The 18,138-nt window shown below is 46.1% G+C and overlaps 1 protein-coding gene across 1 annotated transcript; it reads left to right on the forward strand.

The window, feature by feature from the left end:
* Positions 1–1,573: 1,573 nt before the first annotated feature.
* LOC103372228 (insulin receptor substrate 2-like) lies at positions 1,574–14,958 on the forward strand. The gene is made up of 2 exons (XM_008301803.1): positions 1,574–5,153; positions 12,409–14,958. The coding sequence occupies exons 1-2, from the start codon at positions 1,787–1,789 to the stop codon at positions 12,411–12,413; spliced, it is 3,372 nt and encodes a 1,123-aa protein (XP_008300025.1). The 5' UTR covers positions 1,574–1,786; the 3' UTR covers positions 12,414–14,958.
* Positions 14,959–18,138: the final 3,180 nt, after the last annotated feature.

Below are 18,138 nucleotides of genomic sequence, written 5' to 3' on the forward strand. Positions count from 1 at the left end.
CTTGCTGCTGAGGACAGGGTGGCTGGATGCTGAGCCAGCACTGTGGGATCTGAAGGAAACGGGGACATGAGGTGGGGGGTGGTTTCCATCATCATCATTGGACGTGCGAGTATTCAAAAGTGTCACTGCGGTGACTTGTTATTGACCGATTATGTACTTTGAGTGGCAGTAGGAATGTAGATTAATCCCCACTTAATTAGATTTCAGGACTAAGTTTAATTTCTCTGGCTGCTTGTGTTTACTGGTCAGACTGTCAGGACACGGTACAAAGTGCCTGTTTTCGTCAGTGAAACTGCATCATCCTTGTGCTGGGGCAGGCAGAGATGAATGTCATTCCCCCAGGAAGTCAAAGACAGACCACTGGCTTTTCTGCAACGCAGTTTCATCACCATCACACCAAGCTTGCCTCCCGCATTTCATCATTACGCACGTTGGCAGCCACTGACGCATTGAGATCAGGAGAATTTTTTTGCGTCATCATGATCACTGTTTTATATGACCATATATGGGTGCTATCTGTTTACTGGGTGAGGTCTTCTTCTTTTTTTTTTTCTTTTTTTAAATATATAAATCTAGATTAAGCTTTCACCTTCTGTCACCTTAAACGTTTTGGACACAGTCTGTGTTCTCATCCTCAGTTGTATCTTATCCACGCAGTACTCTGTGTTTCTGAATGGGAGGACAAATATAGAGATAAAGCAGTCGGAAACGGACTATGACTGAGCAGCTCAGCTATCCTGGGAGCTGGAGGCAAACATGAATAAAGCAGCAGGCGACAGCGTTACGCAATAAAGCACACTGCACTATATCTGCCCTTCCACGTTTCTTGTACGAGTTGTTTACCACGAAAACGCTTTGACGCGTCCACTGAGGAAGGAAGAGTGGTTTAGAGTATCCCGATTTTAAAACCCGTAAATGTATTCTGGCCGGACGGCGCAGAGGGAATATTAAATTCATGTGCCAGAGCTGCAGACTCGACTAGGTAATGCTTGTTTACCAGTTGGAAAAGGAGGGCTGACTCCCTCTACAGTCACCTTAAAATACACTCCAGGGGTTGCGATAAGAATAAACTGTGATGATAAAACAAAAAAAAAAAACAGAGCGAATTAGGTTGGATAAAACTCCCTCATTATGTTTGATGTCGTTCTTAGAATAACTACATCCAGGTCGTATGTTTTATAATCCACCTCAACGCCTTAAATGACGCAAATGAAGGATTTATAGGTCAGGAACATCTCTTTTGGTGAGCTATTTGTGACTATATCCTGCTAAAAAATCTGCACAGAAGCCAAATGATGGATCATAAAAGCAGAGATGCTATAAATAAATAATAAAAAAAAAAGCTCCAACCCTGACTGACTACGCGCAAATGAGTCGGAAGAGGGCAGAGTGATAGTAGGAGGGCTTTTTCCTTCTCTCTCTCTCCTTTGAACGGGGCAATCTCACTCCAGCATTCATCCCGTTTCCACCAATAAGCCCAATGAGCTGAGCGCGCACCGCCCACCGTCGGTGTGTGTATTTTTTTTTTTCCTTCTCCTTTCCCCTTCTCTCTCTCTCTCTCTCTCCTCTTTTTTTTTTTTTAACCAGAGCTGGATGTGTAGATCGTCACATGTTGTTTGCCCCTCTTCAGTCCGGACACCAGCAGACATGTGTTATTTATTGCTCGGCTGTGGAAGAAGACGCGTAAAACCGGCTCCGGAGACGGAGGATTAAATTTAGCGCGCGTCGTTTCTTTTAAAGCAACTCGAGGAAAAAGGAAAGCATTGTGTCTGATAAGCAGAGGAGAATGGCGAGTCCGCCAAACACCGGTGATCAGTCGTTATTGGCCGGTAACACGAGCAGCAACGTCAAGAAATTCGGATATCTAAAGAAGCAGAAACACGGACACAAGCGCTTTTTCGTTCTCAAAGAGCCCGGCGAAGGTTTCCCGGCTGCCCGGCTGGAGTACTACGAGAGCGAGAAGAAATGGAAAAACAAATCGGCCGCGAAGAGAGTTATTCCTCTGGACTGCTGCCTCAATATCAACAAGAGAGCGGACGCAAAACACAAATATCTCATTGCTCTCTACACCAAGGACGAGTATTTTGCGGTGGCGGCGGAAAACGAGCAGGAGCAGGAGAGCTGGTACCGGGTGCTAACGGATTTAATGGCAGAGGGGAAAGTGTACGACGGCTCCGCGTCCAACTCTGCGTCCTCGCTGGTTGGCTTCGACGAGGCGAGCTACGGTGTCATAACGCCGGTTGCCGCCACCTACAAGGAGGTCTGGCAAGTGATTCTGAAATCCAAAGGCCTGGGACAGAGCAGAAACCTAACCGGCGTGTACAGACTCTGTCTCTCCAGCCGGACTATCAGCTTCGTCAAGCTGAACTCGGAGGTTGCCTCGGTCATCCTGCAGCTGATGAACATCCGGAGGTGCGGCCACTCTGACAGCTTTTTCTTCATCGAGGTCGGTCGATCTGCAGCCACGGGACCCGGGGAGCTGTGGATGCAGGCTGACGACTCCGTGGTGGCTCAGAACATCCACGAAACCATCTTGGAGGCGATGAAAGCCATGAAGGAGCTGTCGGAATTCCGTCCGCGCAGCAAAAGCCAGTCGTCTGGTACAAACCCCATCTCTGTGCCCACACGGAGGCACCTGAACAACCTCCCCCCGAGCCAGACCGGGCTTCCCCGGCGGTCGCGCACGGACAGCATGGCCGCGACCTCTCCCGTGAGTAAATGCTCGTCCTGCCGAATACGCACGGCGAGCGAGGGCGATGGCACCATGACACGCCCCATGTCAGTAACCGGGAGCCCCCTCAGTCCTGGGGTGCACAGGACCCTCCTGAGCAGATCTCACACCATCACAGCACGACCTTCTCTGACATTTGAATCTTCTACCCTCCAGCACAGCAAGTCCATGTCTATGCCCCTGTCTCACTCTCCGCCTGTGGCCACCACTTGCCCAGGGAACGTGTCCTCCTGCCAAGACAGCAGCGCCCCTCGCCCCTCCAGCTGCAGCGCCTCCTTCTCAGGCTCCCCCAGTGATGCTGGTTTTATATCATGTGAGGAGTACGGCTCCAGCCCTGCGGACGGACGAGACCTCAGGTTACCTCTCACCCTCCGCAGCAATACTCCAGAGTCCCTCAAAGCGGACACCCCCCCCTCCCGGGATGGCAGCGAGCTTGATGGCTACATGGTGATGGAGCGGCAGGGTCAGAATGGTTACCGGCGGTTACCGGAGCTTGACAAAGTGTATCGAAAGCGCACGTACTCCCTCACCACCCCCCGGCAGCAGAGGGGACCCCCCCAAGTGTCCTCAGCCTCCCTGGATGAGTACACTCTCATGCGGGCCACGTACCACAGCGGGGGTCAGTCTTCTCGGAGGTGTCACACGGCATCACCGAAGGGAACCTGTCTTGAGGATTACAGGGACGTTCAAATCAGCTCGAACAGCCTCCATGCTGACAGTGGCTACATGCCCATGATGCCCGGTGTGGCACCTCAGACGCCAGGGTCCAAGGATGACCCCTACATGCCCATGAGCCCCATGTGTGTTTCCGCTCCAAAGCAGATCATCAACCCTCGTTCGCACTCCTGCTCCGTGGGGCTGGCCCCACGCACAGACTCCCCTGGGAGTGTTTCTCTAGAGGACAGTGGATATATGCGCATGTGGTGTGGAACCAAGATGTCAGTGGAGAGCACTGATGGAAAACCCAACAACGGAGAGTACCTGAACATGTCTCCCATTGACACACTGGTGTCTCTAACCCCCCCAGAATACATCCTCAGTCCTCCAGGAGATCACCACCTCCATCAAAGTCACAGACAGCCTTATTCTTACAGCTCTCTGCCACGATCACTTAAAGGACAGTTGCAGCGCAATGGGTCCACGGACACAGACCAATACGTGGTGATGAGTTTACAGAGACAGCGGATAGACGAGGAGTCCAACTATTGCCCCATCTCTCCAGGAGACTCCGTGGTCAGCAGCTCTCCATCAACACCAGGCACGCCGTCTTCTGCTCCATCTCCCCTCAGAGTGGCTAGGATAGATGGGGGTCTGGTGCATCGCAGTAGGGTGTGTCGGCCCACGCGCCTGGCACTGGAATCCCTCAGAACGCTACCATGCATGAGTGAACACCCCCTTCCCTCAGAGCCACGCAGCCCCGGAGAGTACATTAACATAGACTTCAGCAGTGCTGCCCACAACTCTCTGGCATCCACAGTCTCAGAGAGCTCTGCGTCTTCTGTGAGTTTAATGTGTGCAGAGCGGGGATCCCTGTCACTCTCAGACTATGCTAATATTGACGTCAGCTCCCCGGTTCACCTTGGATCACACCAAGCTGGGGGTTCCTCTCCTGCAGGGTGCCAAAAACACACACCTGAAGTTTTGACTTGCCCTAGTCTGGTGAAAACCCAGCAGGATGCACAGGGAGTTGAGGGGGGAGAAGAGGAAAAAAGCATAGAGGGACTGGGAAAGGAGAGGGGGATGGTAGAGGAATATCCTCTCCAGCAGCAGGGGAGCCTGGTGTGTCAGCCGGCTCCAGTCAAAGATGACTACACCGAGATGACCTTCAGTCCTCCTGCTGCTTTACCTGCTCTCTGCACCACCGATGCTGCTCCCCTCCCCACCAGCCCCACCGCTTGTGTCCAGAGACTCAGCCTCGAGAGCACCATCGTGGACGTGGTGCCCCCTGTGCCAGTGGACTCGTTCCTCCTCGGGGGTCCTTCACTATCTGTCACAATCGTGGATCCACACCGGGGGGCTAAAGTCATCCGGGCCGACCCTCAGGGGCGTCGGCGTCACAGTTCAGAGACCTTCTCCTCCACCACCACCGTCACGCCCGTGTGCCCGTCTTTTGCCCACGACACCAAACGGCACAGCTCTGCCTCTGTGGAGAACGTCTCTCGCACCGTTCGCAGCTCCGAGGGAACCGGCGAGGACTACGGCAGTCCCATGTGCAGGGAAACGTCAGCTGGTTATCAAAACGGACTTAACTACATTGCCTTAAACTTGATGGAGGGAAACCTTGGGGGATGCCGGTTAGGGGGCTGCGACGGACTCCTGAGGTTCAAGACGGCCTGCGGCTGCAAGGGAGGGCTGAATGGTTTCAACACCAGCCCCTATGCCAGCCTCGGCTTCAAGGAGACAACTGCTGCTGCCGTGAAAGGTGAGTATTTTCAAACATGCCACACACACTCATTCATTCAGTAGGTTTTCATTCATGAAGGGAGGGAGTGGTGTCAAGGCTGGAGTAAGATAGAGATCTGCCTCAGGGCAACTGTATACTCTGCAGAGATAGGCCACTTGTTCACTTGTTTGCAGCACATCTGAGCTCATTTTTGTCCCAAAGTTAATAGTGATTATTTTTCAGAGCTCTTGCATAAATCACATTTGGTTGAGCCTGTGATCCTTCTGTAGTTAAAAGCCGACACACACTGGTTCTGACACCTCTTTAATGGCCTTCTAATCACAACAGATCCTCCCTGTAATGTCTACAATGACCTACACAGTTATATAATCCACTGACCTAAAGGCTGCATTCTTTTTGCATTCACAGCGGCTACATACTGATACATAAACACAGGCTACATGAGCCGAGAGAAGTAAACTAGTTCTGAACACTGCTGGTGGGTGTAGCCTGTGATGTTTAGATAGGATTAGTCACCTACTTGTCACACCCATGACACACTGGCAGATCTCAAGGCTGCGTGATGCTGAGAAAGTCTTTAATCTGTTTGAAATTGCAGATCAATAGCACTGACTTTGTTTGCTCGCAAGTAGAAGCGGTGAAGTGTGCAAAACAACGTGTCCATATTGTCTGACTGCATTCGTTGGTTCTTATGGGGGAAAGACATTTAAAATCAGGATTCACTCACTGCAGCCATCTTATTTTGAAACAGTTTTATTTTGAAAATGATGACAGGACCTGTTTTATTTTATCCCATTTGGCTTGATGCTGCAGTTGTGCAGTCGTGTGAATGGTCTGCTCTGGTTTCCTCTCAGTGACGCAGTTTTGTACCACGTCAGTATATTTAAAAAAAAAAGAAAAAACATCTAATCTGATTCAGTGACGCATACAGCACTACACATGATGCCTCCGTGGAAGCTCCTAGAACTGGCAAAAAGAAACACTTCTGTTATTGTTACGTTTATATCACAGAGTAATGAAGCATTTAGAGAGCTGATACATGTGCATGATTACTTCGTGAAATCCTTGTGACTACTCGGAAAGAGCAGTTGCCATCAATATTGCCTTTCACCTCGTTTTGTTCGCCGTTGCATCAGTGACTTTTCGTGCGTCTGGTAAACGGCGGGGATTATTTACAGAGATAGATGACCTGGTAGGGGCATGTCAGAAGTTGCTGTTGTTCGAAGAAGAAGAAGAAAAAAAAAAAACAACATAGTCTGTGGATCATCGTGAGTCAGGAGTCAATGTTCCCGATGGTGAAACGCAAGAGTTTAATTGGTGTTTGTGGTTTCACAACCAAGTTGTCTTGCTGTCTCTGTCTCAGCTGGCTCTCATGCTGCGAGCGCAGCCAGCGTGGGGCTTGGTGCAAGTCATCGGGTTCCCCAGAAAAACAAGTGAGTCAGTTGTTTATCAATTGTCAGGTACTGGGTTTCAGGACTGGAATGCGGCAGTGTGCAAAGGTTGCTGGGAGAGGTGAATGCTCACTTGTTTTTCTAACCTGGTGGGATGGACTATGAGGGGGGTGGAGGAGGGGGATGGGAGGATTCTTTTTTTTTTTTTTTTGACTCTGAGCAACTTCACAAACACAGCAGTGAAGCTTTTTTTTCTCTCTCTTTTTTTTTAAGAAAAACAGGCGCTGACAAATGTTTTGCATGAACACACATATGACCTGAACACCCTCAGTCCTGTTGGGAAACTTCAGTTCACAGTGTCCTGGTACTTGTATGTTTTGGGAAATGTTGAATTTTCACCCTCAGTGGAGACATTTGTCCAAGATTACAAGAACAGGGGAGGAGGAGGAGGAGGAAAGAGAGGAGGTGAAAGAACAATTGTGAAGGATGGATGACTTGTTTTGTTTTTCATGTACAGCTAAATAGACAATTGAGCTGTTGGCTGAAGGGAGGGAGAGAGAGAGACAGAGGAGGAATGGAGGAGTAATAAGGAAACAGAAACACAGAAAGAGGTCAGTTGTTTATTCCTGTACATAATAGTGCACCAGTGTGGCAAGTTCAGTGATGCTGTCATCAGAATACAGAACATTCTCTTTCTCATCTGGGTGAGAGGGGGGAGAAAAAAAAAACAAAAAAAAAAGGAGGGCACGCCTGTTTACTACAAGATGACAGGCTTTACCGCATTCTCTTGTTATCTGCGAGCGAACTGGAGTTTGTATTCCTGCCAGCGCATCAGTCGGGAACAGGAAGGTGACGAAATCACCTGTCCTCATTTGGCATCTACTGTAAATATGTAAGCGCATCCTGCCTGCCTGCCTGCCCCAGTGTCTGTCTGTATCTGGGAGGGTTACACGTGGCTCGGCGAGGAGGGGTTGGATCCTACAACTCCGGTGTTTGGGTTTTTCGGTCGCGGCGTGACGTGCGGCGGTGCGTCGGAGGGGGTTGGTTTAGCTTTCAGTGATCGCTCTCTGGCCCTGTCAAGCTTCTTGACTTTTGATCTTTCTTTATATGAGTGTGAGAGAGAGATTGTACCATGAGGGTACTACCAGAAATCCACCGTCTCTGAAAAAGGGAGGCGTGTGCTCTGTTTTTACAACTTTTTTCTTTACCTCCTTTTGTTTTGGCTGCCCTCTTACTATCTCTCCTATCTGCACTGCCACTTGTCTTTTCACCACAGAAGCCTTTTTTTTTTTTTTTTTTATCAACCTCCTGTCATCTTCTTTCCCCACTTCTGTCCTCATTTATCTCCTGCTTCTCTCTCTGACTAAAAGCAATCTTGCATGGGTGCAGACGGGGGAGAAAACTGACTCACCCTCTTTCCATTTGCAGGCCCAGACTCCCCCCCCCCCCACTCCTCCCTTCATCACAACACACATTTCGACTTTGTGTTCGTCTCTCTCTCTCCCTCATGTGCGTCCACATACATCAGCAGATGGTGGAGGGGTTTTTTGGGGGGGGTAGGTGGGGGTCATGGGTTTTGCACCTGCCCCAGCCAAGCAGTGCTCACTGGGTATCTGGCCCTTCAGAGGAGAGTGACAATACGCTAATGACTGGCCACCATCTGCCACGACAACAACGGTGGAGAAGGTGGGGGCGTGGCGAAGCAGTTTCAAGAAGCCATACACCAACCCCAAAAACCTCCCCCCATCTTTCTCCTCTCTCTCTCTCTACTACTGCTACTACTACTATGCATCCTCCTCCCCCCATTTCTCCTCCTCTTCTCTTCAGGCACTGGTTTCTGTTTTTCAGAAATCATGTGATTCACCCCCACCACCACCACCACCACCACCTTTCCACATATACAAACACACACCTTCTCCACATCAGTGCATTCAAGCTGCTTGTTTTTCCTATTGTTATCTGACCTCGGTGGACTATCTCTGATTGACTTTTCACACCGGAGGCCGTAAACTATCGTCTAATGATGCATTATAAATTAGCTAATCATATCTGAGTACATTCACAAACAAGACTCTTGCTCCTCTTGCTGCTCTAGAGAAATTAATACCACGTATTTGCTCATTGTGGAGGTTTTAATTTATCATTTTAAATTAAATATGTTTATGTTTTGGACTTCCAAAGGAATCTATTTGAAAATCAGATGTTGGCTTTGGGAAATACTCATCATCCTTTTTACTATTTTGTAACTTTTAGCTGACAAACGGTTATTAAAAAGGGAACTCTTACTGGCAGCCGTGGTCCTATATGATGTTTATGAACTTGACGTATAAGAATCAGTAGCTAACTGCTAAAGTATGGCCTTCTTAATGGAAGAAGCAACAAAATTGTCTTTTTAGTTTTTTGAAGTACGCTGTAAAAAAAAGAAAAAAAAATCTCTATATATATAGTTTTAACAGTGTTCAACTGTAAATTTTTAACAGATTTTCCCTGTTTGGTAAATTACATTTAGTAAAATCACAGAAAAAAACACATCAGTATATTAAAAAAAAAAAAAAAACAGAAAAAAAATAGGCCAAAACTATGAATCCACATTAAAAATCTAATATTTGACCATAACAGCATGCAAATTTTAATGTATAAAAATCAGCAAAAAGTAAATTATTTATTAGATACCTGCCATTATTTAAAATTATATACAATTTAAAAAAATTTACTGTTATTTTGCAAACTTTTCCTGTTTTGTTAAATTACAGATAATATTTAATAAAATCACAGAAAAATAAATAAATAAAAAAGCCAAATTTCACCAATCTGTATTTTACAACTTTTCTTTCACAATAAAAGCACGCTGTATTGCTATATTTTACAGATTCTTGCCATCATCGTCACAGTTTTTGTACATTAAAGTATCCCACCTTTTTAAAAATATTTTGTCCAGAACCCTAACTGACAGTTGCTCCTCTATAGATTAAATTATTTAATTCTCACAGTGTAGCATGGCTCCTGAATGCGATGACTGTGCCCACATGTCACCACTTACATATACAGCCTTTACTTCCTTGATCGTGCACATTTTTCCACATACTGTCCTCACCTGTTCGTACGCCCCCTCCCCCCCTGCAGACGCAGCTCTCCTGACTGTCTGATACATAACTCTTTGACCGAAGTAGGGCGGGATGTTCCAGCGCTAGATAAAAACAAAGTTAACCTCCCGTATCCTCAATTTAGCTTGGAGGTAAGAAGGATTACATTCACTTCAGGATTAGACATTGTTCAGTAGCTTGTTTTTTTCGAAAGGTGGAGGAAGAGCCAGAGCTTCTGTGTGTGGCATGAGTGCGCATTCCTTGTAGTAATTATACACACACACACACACACACAACACACACCAAGTATGTTCAGTCTAGTCTGGTGGCTACCGGCTGATTAGACAAGCAGACCTGCTCATCATAAACTTTCTAGACTCCACCGTTAATGCTTGTTTATAGAGGTGTTCATCCAGTTATATAATTAGGCAGCGCATGTAGCAGTGGCGTCTTTGTTTGTGACGCACTCGGAGGTGAGGTTGGGGAACCTGCAGCCGGCTTCTTTTTCCCTCGCCACTTGATTAATCGAGGAAACAAAGTCGAGATTAATCAATAATCTGACTCAGTTGTTGCCGTACAAAGGGATTAGATGGATTTATGTAATCATGACTCAGCAGGACGAGGGAGTTTTTACAGTGCTTGTTTTTTTTTTTCGGTTTGTTTTGTTGGTCAGACAGAGGTGTGGGAGGTCAGAGGTGAGGAGTCAGTCGGTGTTTGTTTGGCGGAGCGCTGCTGTAGATCAGGGAGGAGCCAGAAGAGAGGCAGGAATGTAAACAGAGCAGATCTCAGCCTGCTGATCTCTTGACTGTCTGTCCATTTCCAGGGTAGCCAAAGCAAAAATAAAAATAGAAAAAGTTGATGATTCTTTTTTTTTTTTTTCTTCCTCCCACCCCCCCTGTTGAGAATCACAATTTGGAGACGTTCCCTTATGCTTGTGCAGCTCTCGCGACAACATTAAAAGCTACTACAGCCCTGACTTGTTTACACTGCCGCTGAAGAGTGGAGGCTGCTAATACATGCCTGTGAGTGCGTCCTAGCCCTGAATGGAGCAGCGGCTAAATTTAGCCCGTGAGAACTAAATAAATAATGAACAGAGCCTGTGTGTGAGTGTGTGTGTGTGAAAAAGTGTGTGTCGGGACAGGGGGGGGTGCGCAAGACGTGTGGGGAGGGGGTGTCGGGAGGGGGGGTTGGAGGGATATGCCCTGCAAAAAAAAAAAAAAGAGGGAGGGGTAAAAGCCATCGGGTTCATTCCCCCCCGCTGGACCTCTGTCCCCTTCTCTCAATAACATCCCCCACTCCTCAAATCTTCCTGCCCACCCACAACTCTCCTCCCCGATCGGCTCGTGTTGGAGGGAGTGTGTTAGCTCATTACGCCATAAAAAAATAATAATGTTTCAGTGTGTTTATGTTCGCGGCTACACCTGGTTGCTAATCTGAGCTGTCAGTGATTCAACGCTCCTTCCCGGCAGATCTCAGTCATTCTCACCCAAGTGCCTGCCTCTACAGGCCGCCGACTGGCCCCGCCCCCTCCTACACACACACACACACACACACACACACATTGGGATTGTTATGGTCTGTCAGTCCCATGACCTCACTGCATTCCCGTTCCTCTCTGTCAGGTTGATTCTGTTACTGTGGTTTTTCCACCACTTCCCACCCCTAGTGTTTCTATTTTTCCTCCCCGACACCCCCGTGGCAATGAGGAGACACGGCTCAGCCGGTCCAGGTGGCCTCAGGAGTGAAATCAATTTATTCTATTATTCAAACCAAGTCTGCGGTTCCATATTTTTTTCTGCATCTCAGACATCAATGAGCGGCTGTGGAAATATGCCTCAGCCTCTTCGTTTTTTTTCCCCTCCCTCCCTCTCTCTCTCTCTTTCTCTGATGTTTTGCTCATCGATAATGTCTGTAAAGCTTTACTAGCATCAGATTTTCATTCACGGCGAGTACGTATAGGGGCGAAGACGGAGAACAGACGTGTGTGTGTTTGCGGTGGGAATAGTTGAGGAAAAGGAGGAGGAGGAGGAGGAAAGGAGGAGGAGGGGTGGCACCGAGGACTCTGAATGAAAGGTTTGTTTTAGAGAATGACGATCACATCCAGCTTTGTGAAAACAGCTCTTGTTCGCGGCTGAGGGAAGAGGGAGAGGAGACAGCGAATGAGGGAAGAAATGCAGCCGCTGTGCGCGTGTGTGTGTGTGTGTGTGTCAGCCGGCCGGCCAAGACTTCCGCTCCCATTTGATAGCTCTGCATGCAAATGAAACCTCACAAGCATGTACACAGGGGCAAGGGTCAGCACAGCTTTCCACTGGGAGAAAAGAAACACTCAGAAGGCTCCGTGGTTTTGTGGTGTTTGGAAATGCGCGGCCGCAGCGCGCGCCAACGTGTGTCGTCGCTGTCACTTTTGGTTGGCGTTGGGAGACTGCCCTGTTTCAGCTGCACGGTGCTAAATGCCACTCTGTTTTTCCCCTGCCATGAAAGCACCTGCCACTTTAGTGTCTACCAGCTGAGGAACACACACACACACACACACACACACACACACACACACACACACACTAAAGCAGGACCTTTGAAGAGCACTTATTCCTTACTTGGTCACAGAGTGGGGGTATCCGTTTGACCTTCACCTCCCCTCTGTTTTGCCGTCCTCTGTGATCAACCACACAAACTGTTACTTACATTTCTGAATATGAAGACGTTCTGTTTGTTCATTTTCATGTCTGTAAATTACATGATTAAAAAAAAAACAAAAACCAAACTCACCCATGTTTTCTTCTACCCTTTTTTGTCTTTCAGAATGAAGGTTGGTGGGTCTTCCCATCCCCTCCAACCCCCTCCTCTTCCTCCTCCTCCTCCTCCTCCTCCTCTTCCTGTGAAAGTCGCATTTCACCGCAGCCAGATGACGAGGTCGCCACAGCGACAGCTGGACCTTGCGCTGCAGCCGAAGCCCTTTGACCTCTTCGCCGCATCTGGGGGTCACGGGGACGGCCATCGCCATGGAAACACGAACACTTGACCCCAGCCTCAAATCTTCCCTCCTTTTTCTTGGCACCTAAACATTCAGGTGCCATTGCTGCTGTAGTGCTAGATATGAAAAAAATAAACAAATAACAAGAACTTTAAACAGACTATTAACTCTAACAATAGATGGGTAACTATGGATCTCTGTACGTAGGCCTGCAAATCCTTCTGCAGCATATTATAATGTTATTGTTGTCATTACTAATTATACACTTTCAACTGGCTCTCTTAAGGCTTTGGGCCGATAGTTGCCAGATATTGTCAACCTGAAAACCTGTGAACCAAACCTGGAGAGCATGCGTGCACACACATACGCGCAAAAAAAAAACCTTTCATGCATACAGATTACATGTATTTATTTATTTATCTATCTATCGTGTACGTATGCATCAGATGAAATGTGTGTGAGGATTTGTATACGGATTGTACTGCAAAATGAGACGGCATTTATGAACATATTTAAAAAAAGAAATCAAAGGTAACATTTGCTTAAAAGAAAAAAAAAAAAAAAAAACCCTACCTCAGCACCAAGTCACACAGTAAAAATATATATAAAATATTTATTTTCAGAGGTGAATGTTTTTTAAAAATCACCGATCCAAAGCCTTACTCTAGCCATCAGCCCCCCATCTGATGGACCTTTTTAGTTTGGACCTATAAAAACGCAGTATATCAAAGATTTAACCGATCATCTTGGAGACTGAATGTTCATCAGAGCCGATTGAGAGGCAGCCTCTCTGAGATTAAGTTCTTTCTCTCCCCACATTTATGACAAGAATATGTATTGAAAATCCAGAGTAATATATTTATTTATATGCCTGAGATGGAGGATTCAAACACACTAAAAGCAAAACCTAGAGGACCTTAGAGGAATAGTTGCATTGCATCACACGCGCGTGCAACAGATCCAAACACTGCAGCACGAGCCGGGTTCAGCCGGAACCTGACCCATCAGATCTGTGGCCTGTCTGAGCCCAAGTCTCAGCACCTTGATACACTTTACCAACTCACCCACTGTTCAGCCTACGATATCCTGCACACCTAAACAGCCTGCGGGAAGTTATGACCTGTCAGGACAAGGGACAGAAACGTGAATGTTTGAAGTTATTTATACAGAGTAACTGGAAAGCCCAGTATCTTACATTTTCTCACCTGATGCCTCATTGCGGAGCTCTGTCACACCACGCTTGGCGGCACTGAGCCATGTGGCGCATGCAGGACTGCGGGACTCAGTCTGACCGGCTGTTCCGTCAGCCGCTCGATATCTTGAATCCACGGCCTCCACTGCATGGTCTTGCATTTACAAACTTTATAGATTGTAACACAAGACACATTGAATGTAGTACACACTGTGTTCCGAGCTTGGGAGCACACAACCCAACAACACCACAACAACAACAACAACAACAACAACAACAATGAAACATGCAGAGGTACTGAATGGGAACTACAACACAGATACAAACCGAGTGAAAAGAAACAAACCAGGGGAAGTATCTTCTTATTTATCTGAACTCACAGGTACTTAACCTTTGCCTATATACTGTAAATAGTACGGCGTTGCAGAGAATTACATCTGAGCAAATGCTGAGAAACTCTGAGAGATGTTAAGTTAAATAACTTATGTTGTTTCTACTGTACATAGTATGTGTTTGAGTGAACTTTTCTGATGCAACAAAAGCACTAATTAAGTTATATGCTAACCAGTATGGTTTGGCTTTGATTTTTTTTTTTTTAAACTGTCATGGGATGGTCTTGTAAAATGGATGCCACTATGAGGACATTTTCTAATGCTGTAATTCTGAAAAAAACAACAAAAAAACAAACAAAAAAAGATTTTAAAGAAATCATTAATACTTGACATAATTAATTCTTGATACTTAGGTACAACACAAATGGCATATATGCAATATTTACACTTTTGAAAATTAGTTTACAAAGACGTACCAAATGTATAAATACTGTTAATAATAATGTTTGTTAAAACTTAAATCAAATTTTTGCTGTTTGTACATTTTTTTTTTTCCTCCTCTCTTTTCAATTTTGAAATGGAAACTTTTTTCTGCTTGTTTTTTGCTAATCGAGCCTCTTTGGTGTTTTGAGCAGTGTTTTTTGCATTTGAATAATGTTTCGAGTTTTTATTCAGCATCTAAAGGTTATGATATGGGCTATGGCTTACCTTGCTGTGTCTTTTCATTGTAAATACGTCATATCATGCACATTGTGATGCTACTAAGAAATGATAATTTAAACTTAGTTCATTGCTTTAGATTGTATTGATTCTTTATAGACACATGCAATAAATAATGATATTTAAGAAAGCTATCGGCCTTTGTTTCCGCTCTCTTTCTTCCCCTCCTTCCCGTCACATCCCAGCTTTTCATCTCCTGTATGAATAGGCACTCGCCGGAGCAGATGTCTCAATTCACTTTCCTGCCTTTTTCATTAAGGAGGGCCTCATTAGGAGAAGCAAAGAGTAGGTTTATCTTGCGTAGCTTTTATGATGTTTGTTCTTCTTAGTGTTTGTAAAGCTTTGCTCCCTGTTGAGAAAGAGGGGAAAAAAAAAAAAGGGTGTAGGCCTAACCTAAGGTTCCCTCTAGCATTAGCATTGTTATTGTTTTTTCTGTGCTTGCCTCCCAGTCCCCACCCCCAGCAATAGTAATTAGACCAGCATGTTGAAACAGCCCCTGGAACTGGGAGGGAATAAATAACACAGTGATAAGATAATGATTTTTCACCCCTAGCCATATGCTCGCTGATTATTCACTCTCACAGATTTGCTAATTAAAAAGACAATTAATGCTGAGATGTAGGTCTAATTGTCTACTATAGCTACTGTTATGTGTTTGGATGGTGGGAGTGGGAGCCGGGTGACGCGACACGTCCAAGTATGTGAGAAGAGTCGAAAAGGTTGAACAGCTGGAAACAAGGGTCAGGTTGCAGAGAAACGCGCAGGTTAAGCGACGGACGTAAAAGACGAGCGATAGCCTGTAGGTAGATCTCACACATTATTGTCAGATTTGTCCCAGAAGCACATGTAAAGGCTAGAAGGCTAATGAGCGAGCAAAAAAAATCCCGGAGAGCAAAGTGTAACATATTCTCCACGAACCAATCGTCATCCATCACCGCTGCGTTCTTTGCTCCTGTTCTCCCTCCTGCCTGACTTGCTCCTAACGTTTAATTAAGGACTGTACTTTATCTCATTAAATTGTAAAGAAGATATAGAAGAGTAAGCTGCGGGCCATTTGTCTCGCTGTCCATCTCCTCTGGTTGTTTACTGTCACCACAGTTGCAACGCTTACTGCTCGGGAGAGGAAAACTGAGATATTCCCGTTTCAGTTGAAAACATGGAACATATACCTGAGAATTAAGCCTATATGTCCCAATTACGGTAAACTCAATAAACCAACTTGCCTGTGAATATACTGTCTGCCAGCGTGTGAATTCATGTATGCGTGTATGTGTTGGCGGGGGTGGAGGTGGGGGGGGGCATGGTTGTGCAACAATCAATAGGTCCATGTGAGTAGCATAAAGTAGCCAATTGCCCCAGGGAGTCATCAGGCTTATGGACAGGGACCTGCAGTAGCTCCACAGGAAATGGCATGCTTCCGGAAAGCTGTCTGGGACACTGCCACTACATTAGTGGGCGTGTGTGTGTGTGTGTGTGTGTGTGTGTGTGTGTGTGTGTGTGTGTGTGTGGTTTTAAAAGCTAGCATGCTTTTTGGCCATTTGTGGATGTCCCCCCACAACAATCAGTCTTTTGTTGGTTTTGTGTGACCAACCTTGGCCACTACATATTTTCTGTATTTTCGTGCACATGGTAGACTGAGTGCATTAGAGAGACAGAGGTTATCTGGAACACATAAAACACAGTAAACATAGACAAACCTTCCTTGCAGCAAATTAAAGAAATTGTGTTGCCATTGGAATATAATTTTTAGGTGAGACCTGTTTTTGCTTTAATTACAATCTTTCCGTTTCATGGCGTGTCCCATTGGGCAGTATGTAAATGCTCAGCATTTATACGAGGTGTGTCAGAAAGGTTCCAGGACTGGTGTCACAAAAGATATATTTCAAACCCAGACTATGAGTTTCCCCCTTCAGACGATCAACCAGCACGTCTACAAAGAGATCCTGCAGCGTTTGCTTCGTTCAGTGCGCGAGAAGAGTTGTGGCAGGACGAGTTGTGGCTGCTTCACCATGACAACGTGCCTGCTCACGATGCCCTCCTGGCTGAGAAGAACATCGCCGTGCTGGAGCAACCTCCCTACTCACCCCACCTGGCTCTGGGGGATTTGTTCCTCTTCCCCAAACTCAAGGGGGTCATCAAAGGGACCCGTTTTGAAGACGTGAAAACTTGTAGTTTGGATTTGAAATATATCTTTTGTGACACCAAAACTTTTCTGACACACCTCGTATAGCGCTTTTCTACCTTAATGGTATTCAAACCGCTTTACAGTATTTTCTAATTCGCCCATTCACACACATCTTCATACACTGCCTGCCATTGGAGCAACTTCAGATTCAATGTCTTGCCCAAGGACACTTCAACTGTCGAAGGGCGGGGGATCGAACTGCCAACCTTGTGATTAGAGGACAACCGCTCTACCACCTGAGCCACAGTCACCCAGTATGTCTACTGTACTGTGTTATCAGCTGTAAATAATGCCAGAGCAGTGAATTCTTAGAGAATCAGAGGAATTACGCAAGACACACTAATGATGTAAGTTGGTTTGTGGATGTCGGACAAACCTACAGTCACATTATAAGAATTTGTTCATAAATTTTCCTCACACTGCAGAAGTTTTTACTGAGCTTTCTCTGGTCAAACCTTAAATCAGCTAATAGAGAACATGTCAGTTCAGTCCCAAACCACAAAACATTGACCAGGTTTCCCTACTAGCATATAATCACATGTATGGAGGCTTTTTCAGTTGCCTGCTAGAGGTGTGCCCGATCTGCAGATTTTTTTTGGGTTTCTTACAACTGTCGCCCTCAGGTTTCAGACTGACCTTTTCAAAAGCAACCCTGCTGTGCATTGCAAGGTACTGAGCAATCTCCTTACCAAGCCTTTCGAAGAAGAGTCACTCTGTTTGTCTGTAATGATCACTAGACAACTATTTGGCTTTTGTCAAACTCTGTCATGTCTGGCTGCAGATGTTGTCTGGTGCTGCGTGGATTCATCAGGTTCCCAGAAATGTCCCGCAGATCTAACAAGAAGGAATGTACACTTCTGCATGCAGGGATATTTTCACCATATTTGTATAATGCATGGGAGGTAATGAAAGACAGGCTCACAAGAGAAAGAAAGAGAGAGAGAGAGCACGCATTGTGAGCTGAAACACTCCCTTGTTACTCTTACGTGAGTTTAACTGATTCCTCTCTTACAGCGGACACCTATTCAAATAGCACTTCCTATTTTATGAGTTTGCACCGTGGTCAGTGCTTATCTCTCTTTGACACTCGCTCGTCCTTTCGCACACACAATAGTACGCTCACACTTGT

This window comes from Stegastes partitus, unplaced genomic scaffold, assembly GCF_000690725.1.
Source record: "Stegastes partitus isolate 25-593 unplaced genomic scaffold, Stegastes_partitus-1.0.2 Scaffold1717, whole genome shotgun sequence".
Taxonomy (NCBI): Eukaryota; Metazoa; Chordata; class Actinopteri; family Pomacentridae; genus Stegastes; species Stegastes partitus.

Excerpts from the sequence above, each read along its gene's own strand:
- LOC103372228 (XM_008301803.1), top strand. The coding sequence starts at position 1,787 with ATGGCGAGTCCGCCAAACACCGGTGATCAGTCGTTATTGGCCGGTAAC.